This window comes from Acipenser ruthenus, chromosome 54 (assembly GCF_902713425.1).
Source record: "Acipenser ruthenus chromosome 54, fAciRut3.2 maternal haplotype, whole genome shotgun sequence".
NCBI classification, from domain to species: domain Eukaryota; kingdom Metazoa; phylum Chordata; class Actinopteri; order Acipenseriformes; family Acipenseridae; genus Acipenser; species Acipenser ruthenus.
The window spans coordinates 1303822-1312966 of NC_081242.1; the positions used below are offsets into that span (position 1 = coordinate 1303822).

At 35.5% G+C, this 9145-nt stretch overlaps 1 protein-coding gene across 1 annotated transcript; it reads right to left on the reverse strand.

The window, feature by feature from the left end:
* Window positions 1–4886: 4886 nt before the first annotated feature.
* LOC117398038 (myosin heavy chain, cardiac muscle isoform-like) lies at window positions 4887–6053 on the reverse strand. The gene is given in 5 exon segments (XM_059016867.1): window positions 4887–5074; window positions 5177–5342; window positions 5464–5601; window positions 5603–5648; window positions 6022–6053. Coding segments are annotated over 5 exon segments (570 nt in total).
* Between the last annotated feature and the right edge of the window lie 3092 nt (window positions 6054–9145).

The following is a 9145-nucleotide window of genomic DNA, read 5'->3' on the forward strand; positions in this document are numbered from 1 at the left end:
AAACAGTCTAATTATGAATCAACATGAAAGAAAAGTCTGTTCATGTGGCTAAAAACAATACAGAAACAGTGGCTATCTAATAATAATATAGCAATAGGACCCCTCTACCCTTCAGACACAATGAATGCTTACCAAAATAAATGCTTACTCCGTTTACACCAGACCCTGCTGCTCCCCTTTATAAAGTGAACAACTCTCCCAAATTTGGAGGTGACATCCCAGGAGGCAGGAATCTAATTGTGTCTCTAAGTCTGGCAAGGGGGTTGTGCCCTTTTATGTCACTGTACATGTTTCATAACAAGATCAGTAATGTTTTTTTTTTTTCATATCCTTACTTAAGTTAATTTTCTGTCCATAATAGGAATTCCCTATGTGAGGTGGCTTTAGATAGACACAAGCACAGCGATAAAGAGAATTACATACACATGCAGGGGGCTAACATGAGTACCTTAGGGACATAGATACACGATGTTCACACAAGGGCACAGACCCACAACAAGGATAAGTATATTTTAAAATGTATATTCTTTGTTGTTGTAGTAGCTGAAGTATTTTAAAGGGCAGGAGAAGAAAACATATCCAGTTAAAATAAAAAAAAAACATTCAAACCCCAGTGCACTAACAAGGAAACACAATACACAGTCACACCCATGCCATACATGCACAGGAGCGCAGACAGTCCCTGTTAGGGATCGTGGATGTGAGCAGAGCTACTTCAATAAAGAACTTTCACAGGTGACAGAAATTCGACCCCCTCATTAATGCAATATAGCTCTTCAAACCCCTTTGCAGCTGTCTCCTATTGTGAACCAAAGTCAATGTTAGCCTGCTTTCCTTCTTCAGCCTGTGAAAGCATTGCTCCCTGGGCCATAGGGTGCATATCTGACGTTGTTTCCTTCCCTTTATCATCGAGTACAAAGATAACCCTGTGAAATTCCTGCCCCGCGCCACTCTCTGATTGAGGAGGACAGGTTGAGCGTCACATTCAGAGCGAGACATTAGTCATAATGTTTGTACAGGATCAACTGTGTTTACCTGTGCATAACAATGTTTTGTTATACACAGATAAAGAGAGAGATACAAATATAGAGACTGTATAGAGTCACATCAGTTGTGATGTTTTGATGTTATCACTTTACTGTCTATAAAAATGAATCTCATGTCAATTTAAGTTAATCAATTACTATGGATTGACTATAACAGTTATGAATGTCCTGTTAAAAGGAAACTGGAACTCAGTTTAAAACTATGCTGCTACTGTACCTCTCCTGATGTGCAATTTGTTTGGCAGTTTTAACACCATCGATTCCTGTTTTTAAAATAACCTTTGTATTCTAAAATCAAGATGTGAATGGGACTGGAGACTTTGTTCAAAATGATAACTCCCTCATGATCAATTCTAACTTTGCAATACTAGTACATGTACTACGAATTGATCAGTCTGTAGTACACCGTACACCGTACATCTGCAACAGCTCAAGCAGTGCTGACCTGATGCCCAGCTTCCCATTGTGCGCTACAACACTGTTCCCATCTGTCTAGACCTCTCTTGCAATCAGCACCGACTCGCCAAGAATTTAAAACCAATAAACGTCAATAGTGCCACTGTGGCTTGAAGGATTGTGACATTTGCTCTGAAAGGAAGAGTGGATTTAAGCCAGTTTATTTATCATATGCTGTAACCCTACTCCCTGTTGTCTTTTACCTCTTGTCTATTAATAAAGTGTTTTTGTGCTGCTTATGATTGAAAGGACACATGAGAGTCACATGGCCTCATATCTTTCAGCATGAGCATCATCACTCTGATTAACTCTGTTCATTAACACTCTAGCTCCCAAACGAATGTATACAGACATATTGCAGATATGTCACAAAAAACAGCACATACTTTGGAGCAACCAAACTTATCCAGCTGACAAAAAGTAAATAAATAAAAATACCTGGTTTCCCTGCCATTGATACAGCAGTTATTTTCTCCAACTAATTTGTTAATATGAAAATATTACATTTAATCTAATTTATTTAAAACAAAAAAATTTACTTTTTGTGATTAAAAAAAAAAAAGTACAAGCATATCCAGGGCAGGGGGCAGCAGCTGTGTTTGACCTGTGTGTCATGCTGTCACCAGACACTCTCTGATGACCTGTATAATCTGTTAATTTTCCAAAGTGAAAGCATACAAAGGTCCATAATTAGAGCCCCACACCCTTGCACTCTCTCCTGCCGGCACACACACAATGCAGTAAGGGTCTGTAAGGCTTGAAGGTGACCTGTTCTGAGAGGCAGCGCTGATGCCTGTTTCATTGCTGCTGGAAACAGGGAGGTAAGGAGTGCTGACTCCATATTCTGTAATTAATATTAACAACAATAATGATAATAATAAAAATACACAGTGCAACCCATGCTGAAGATTCTTCACTTCTGGTAAGGAGTGCTTGCTGTCTGTGGTCTTAATCACTATTGACACATTAACATAAATACATACTAATACTAATAATAATAAAACTGACACACTTATTGCTTTTTACGTTTTGTCAGTTTATGTGAAATCTTTCAACAATGTATCCAGGCACAGGAAAGATAACAGCAAACCACGAAACTATTTTTACTTTTTGCACTATAAGACACAACAACAAGTAGTTATCTTTGGGTTAATTTTCTCTAAAGGTAAGAATTGTGGTATCAAATGCAAACCAAACATTTTCCTTCAAATAGTTTTATTAACAGTAGCTGTAATTTTTATCATTTTAAATAACATACCTGGAATTTGTCTTTTCATTGTTAACATCCTGACAACTTTTTACACTTATAACTTGTTTCAAAGCTTTTTTTTTTTTCAAAATTTCCGCTCTAGTGCACTGATAGTGTCAGGATAATTGCCCACATTGTCAAAAAAAGCCAGAGCACTTGTTGTTATGTTTTTTTATTATTATTAATCGCTCTTCCAGCAGGATTTAGAGGACAGATCTCACCCCAGTGCACTAGAGCGGACATTTAAAAAAATACATTTGAAACAGGCTTTAAAGTGTAAAAAGTTGTCAGGATGTTAACAATGAAAAGAAAAATGACAGGTACATTATTTATACAGTTATAACAATATGTGGGGACATGTAACGCTATATTTTTTATGATTTTAACTTATTCTTTAAGTACTGTTGTTTAAATGTAGTTTTCAAGCACACTCAAGGTCTGGATCTTAATTCTTGTTTAATGTATTTAAATAGACATGACCTTATATATTAGCCAATAAACTGTCTGTCTAGTCTCCTCGCTTGCCTACAAATGCAGTTCACTGCTGTGTGTCACGCTGTCAACCTATGAACTCCAAGTTCCTAGTCTGAGTTGTCCTAGTTGTCTGCCATTGACATTATATAACCCAGGCTAGTTCTTGCAAATAATATTTAGAAAAATAACAGACAGCTACAACTTGTGCACAGCTGTGTTTTCAGTACAAAGTTAAACCTGTCTTCAGTACCTGTTCATTAGATGGTTGTGGCACTTACTTCTGTGATTACCGTATTATTACATATGTAACCCAAGCTAACCCTGTAACTACTGTAGAACTGAAGATCAGCTCCTGAATCTGTACCTTAACAGTATCAGAGGCAAAAAACCTAAAATATATGAGTAAGAGCCACTCAGAAAGATTCCAAGCATCATAGAAGGGGATAGTAAAAAAGGTTATTTGAATCTACTGTATTTGAGATGTGATGTGATGTGACTACAGCCGTATTGTCATATTCTTGTCTTTGGTGCAGGAAACTTACCAGCTAAAGTGTGGGACAATTTACAAAAAAAAAAAACATTGGTATTGGTACAAAAATTGGTATTTTGAGCTTCAAATGATACTAGATCTCGTAAGTGTTAACATCAGTTGAAATTGTTTATAGATAATACTGTACTTACATACATGTGTTACATACTGTATCTTCAGTGTTCGTGTTCTCTACCAATCAGTTTGCAGAGTATAGATGCGAACTGCTAAAGAAAAATATTGAATAAATTATTATTATTATTATTATTATTATTATTATTATTATTATTATTATTAATAGTAATAAACTATATGTTGCATTGCATCAAGTCTACTGTATATTGAATTATCTGGTCCAGATGGTGCTTTTTATTATTTCATCATCATGTTTAAAAAAAAAAAAGTTAGGGGGCATGTGACCAAATCAGCTTAAACTACTATTACAAAACAGGGATGAAAAAGTTCCTAACTCAACCAGAAGTCAGTTATTTCCATAGCTATGCTAGCTAGCACTGACATGCTAGCTTTTGTCAATCAAACTGAAACTTTTTCTTCACAGTTTGCCACAGAAAGCAACTTCTTAGGCAATGCCACGGCATAATAATAGCCCTAAGCTTTATTTCAGACATAAGATCCTGACAAACAACATTATAACATTATTTAGGATATCATTTTTAAAATATCACATTAAAAACTGTTGATATTAGTCACATAGGAAATGTTTTTGTAACGTTTACTTGATGCAAGATAAAATAAGTACATTTTCTGTTATGTGGCCTCGGGGCACATCACAGCTTTTATTTTGTCTGACTACAACATCCCTTCTCTGTATGGGTTCAGGAGTTTAGCCTATAATTATATTCATTCATCAAAGCAGACACACAACACAGAAGCATCATAATTCATTTTCAAATGCATTTTACTTCTACAGAGCAGAGTTTTACTCTTCAAGGGGAAGAGAGAGACAGATACACAGAGAGAGACAGACAGAAAAGAGGAGAAAGAGAAAAAAATTGTGAGTTTTTAATTTTTTTATTTTGTTCATTTATTTTACGGACTGAAACATGAGAGGTGTAATATCCCATTTCTGTATCTCCTAAGTGCAGCCCCACATCACTGGAAGTGTGTTGGTTCAGGGTAACCATGGAGAGCTGAGAATACTGTGGTTACTGTGGTATCTGTATCTCTCACTCACCTCAGCCTCCTCCAGAGCAGACTGTATTTCAGACTTCTCCTGCTCCAGCTGCTTCCTAGCCTTCTCCAGCTCATGGATGGTCTTGCCTCCCTCACCGAGTTGCTCAGTCAGGTCAGAGATTTCCTCTGGGTAAATAAGAACATTCCTTCAGTACAATGGCTTCTCTAAAAGGGTTCAGAATTAGAAACACAGCTAACACAAGAATTGTGTGAGTTTGGATCCCCCACCTTGCAGGTTCTTGTTCTCCCTCTTCAGAGTCTCCAGATTGTCCAGAGACTCCTCATAAGCGTTCTTCAGCTTGAAGAGTTCAGTGCTCAGGGACCTGGCCTCCTTCTGGGAGCCCTCCAGCTCACTCTGCGACTCTTCAAACTTCTGCTTCCACTCGTTCAGGACCTGGCATGGGCACGGTGAGAACAAGTCATTACAATCACATTGTAAAAAAGGGGTTCAAAATACAGCAGCCACCCATAACTAAACCTAATGCATTCTCTTCATCAAAACCCCCAAATTTCACCTTGTCAAAGTTCCTCTGCTTCTTGTCCAGAGCAGCGGCTGCTGTGTTGGACCTCTCCAGATCCACCATGAGATCTTCAATCTCGTTCTGCAGCCTGTGTTTGGTCTACTCCAGGGAGGAGCATTTAGCATTCACAGACCTTGACGGCTTCCTCTGCATCCTGCAGCCTCTGAGCCAGCTTCTTCCTGGGAGATGGGGAAGGAGGAAAAAGATTTCAGGATCACTGGAGACAGCAGTACTAAAATAACTACTAAGTAACTGTTTAGCAGTCTTACACCAGAGCTTCAAAGTGACTCAATCTCAACTTCACTCACATTCTCAGAGTTACCAGTCTGCAAACAGTCAAACGTTTTGTTCGTCTTATATCGTGATTCAAACATAACGCAAACAAAAAGCTCATCTGCCAGAGGTAAAGTTATTTTTACTGATCCCTGGAAACCAACACTTGAAAAGTCTGGGTCTTATTCTAAAACTTTTTGAAAAAACTTAACAACAGAGAGATGTTTTTTTATCTGTGCCTATGGCAAGAAAGAGCTTTGAGGCAATATATCACTGCACACCACCATCACCACCACCACCACCATCACCATTGCAGCTGTCCCCTATTATGAAACTTGAGACCAAGGTCAATATGAATCTGCTTTCCTTCTTCAGCTAGTGAAAGCATTGCCCCCAGGGTGCCTCTCTCTGACATTGCATTGTTTCCTTGCCTTTATCCTTCACTACAAAGATAACCCTGTGAAATTCCTGCCCCGCGCCACTTGCTGATTGAGGAGCTGTAACGTAACCCTGTTCCCTGTTGTATTTTACAGCTGCTTGTCTATTTATAGAATGCAGCTTATGAGTGAAAAGAAATATAAGTCATTTCACCTCACATTTTGCAGCAGCACTGCTGTTTAATAATGCTCCAGCTTTTTATTTTTTTCCTGAAAGGTGAAATTAACTTTCTGAATTGTTTTGTTTTTTTGGGTCGACAGTATAAACTGCCTTCACAGACTGTACTGTCTCTGCTGTAAGAATCATGGTAATAGATACCTATGCTACGTGCCAGGCTGTCACTTCATAGCCTCTGATGATCTGTATAATTTGTTAAACTCAGTGGTGAAGGTGAAGCGGCACCTATTTTGAACCCCCCCACCCCTTCCTCCCTCCCCCGCCTCGCAAAAAGAGTGTCTGAAACTTGAAGGTGACCTGTACTGCATTGACGTCTATACCATTCCCACTGGAAGTCAGGGAGGTAAGAAGTGCTGGCTATATGCTCTTACTGATACTAGAGAGAATACTACTACTACTACTAATAATAATAATAATAATAATAATAATAATAAGACAGAACCACTGGTACACAGTGCCGACTCCCTGTGCTCCTGTTAGTTATACTTATATAATGAATACTGGAAAGGAGTGCATTTCCTGATGAAGAGGCCTCACTGACAGCTCTTCAGAAACAGGTAATGAGTGCTGACTGATTCCTCTTAGTCATTGATAGTTAACTCTTTTGTTTGCATTTCTTTACTTTTCATATATTTTAATTCTTCTCATTTTGTGTTCTTATTTATTTTTATTTTTTTATATAAAATGTGGTCCAATCATCTGAACTGTACTCATTTTTTTTTCTTTTTAGTCAGTTAAAATTGGATAGAAAATCACTCCTGTCTTTTGTTTTCAGAAAATTGCAAAAAAATGACTGCTGGGCTAATTATGTACTACTCTGTTAAGATAATTAAGATTCAAATAAAAATGCAGACATTTTTTTTTCTTCTGAAATGTAAAAGTAATATACAAATATAACTTTAAATAAATCATTGCTGGGTGTCATTATATATTGGTAAATATTTTTTTGGGCTACAGCAAACCCCTAGAGGGCACTTTTAGCATTGCAGCAGGATAGAAAAAACGACTGTACTTAAGATACTTTACCAGAACCTGACTTTTCTGCACCTTTTACAACTATTGGTAAATGTTTATAATTTTACATTTCTGTTTAATTACAATATAGTGCAACAAAACATACCTTTTTGCATCCACACCTCTCTAAATTCTCACAAGGTATGATGTTGAATCCCACCCCAAGCCTCATGACCTTTCCTTCTCTATCTCTTTGAGACCCTGTAAAAAAAAGTGAATTATGAAAACTGAGTACCATTAGTAATCCTACAGTGTATTTTATAAATATCATAAGGCATGCTTTAAATAGGCCCATCAGAAAAAATAAGTGTGAGCTACTTTACAAATACTTTTGTATAATATGTTATTATTATTATTATTATTATTATTATTATTATTATTATTATTAGTATTATTATTATTATTATTATTATTATTATTATTATGGAAAATACTACTTGCTAGAACCAAAGCCATTGTATTTTATCTTGCTCTTAATTGTATTATTACTTGTAATGTGATTCTTGAAATGTATTTTTGTTTACGACTGTAAATCGCCCTGGATAAGGGCGTCTGCTAAGAAATAAATAATTTTTTAATCATAATAATAATAATAATAATAATAATAATATTTTCCATACATGGAAAAAAAATGATGATTCTAACAAAAAATTTATAAGTACTTTAAGGTGTATTTCATATCATTTTGACAATGAAAAGGGGCAATAACGATCCGTTTTGATGAACAAGTTGTCATATAAAGGTATATGTGGCGAAATTTGCTTAGCTGAATGCAAATGTAAAAAAATGTTCAGCATAATTACACGCGCACAGCTGGATGACAGTTGCTTGGAACTGATTTTAAATTTCAAAGTACGTTGCCTAATTGGAAATTGTTTAATATATTATTAACGTTTTTTTTTTTTATTAAAACACGACACTGCTCGTTATCTATTGAATAATAATAATAATAATAATAATAATAATAATAATAATAATAATAACAGGAGAGAGAGGCAGTCAACATATTATATCGTGACAAAAAAACAAAGATTAAATTTATAATAATTATAAAGATAATAACAATGGCAATATGAATTGTAATTTATAATTAAGGTAATAATAATTAAGATAATAATAACAATACGCTCACTTGTGACTGTAATTTCAAATGAATGACACATGAAGTGAAAAAAATATGTTAAACTTACCGCTTTCTTAGGAGTACAAGAAAACGAGCTATTTTTCCTTTTCACACTTTTTCCATGTCGCATTTACGTTTATGAATGGAAACAGTATTAAATTATTAAAACAAAATTATAATATTTATTATTTTTTGGTTCAATTTTAAAGGTCTGAAATAAGCGTCTTCACAGGGTGTCGCTTTCAAATGTAACCGTTATCCCTGTCAGTCTCGTGCTCTTTCCAGAATCTTCTTGCCCACGAGGCTGAAAAGAATTAAGATTTTATTTTTTCAAATATAACAGCCGTTAGTGAGTGGCGCGCCTTTTGACGTCTAAAACAATCATTTATAAACATTTTTCGCACTTCGTACCCGTCTGTAAGTACAAAAAAAATCATATTAATTTTCATGAATGATTTATCAATATCAATTTACCCACGTATATGTGAAAAACTGTATTTTGTGTTGTAGATAAGGGCGTATTGTATTTAATTTTTATATATATATATATATATATATATATATATATATATATATATATATATGTAATAGAGCGTCGTAAAAAACTATAAGCTTATGAAAATGACCCTGCCTTTTTATGTAAACACCCTT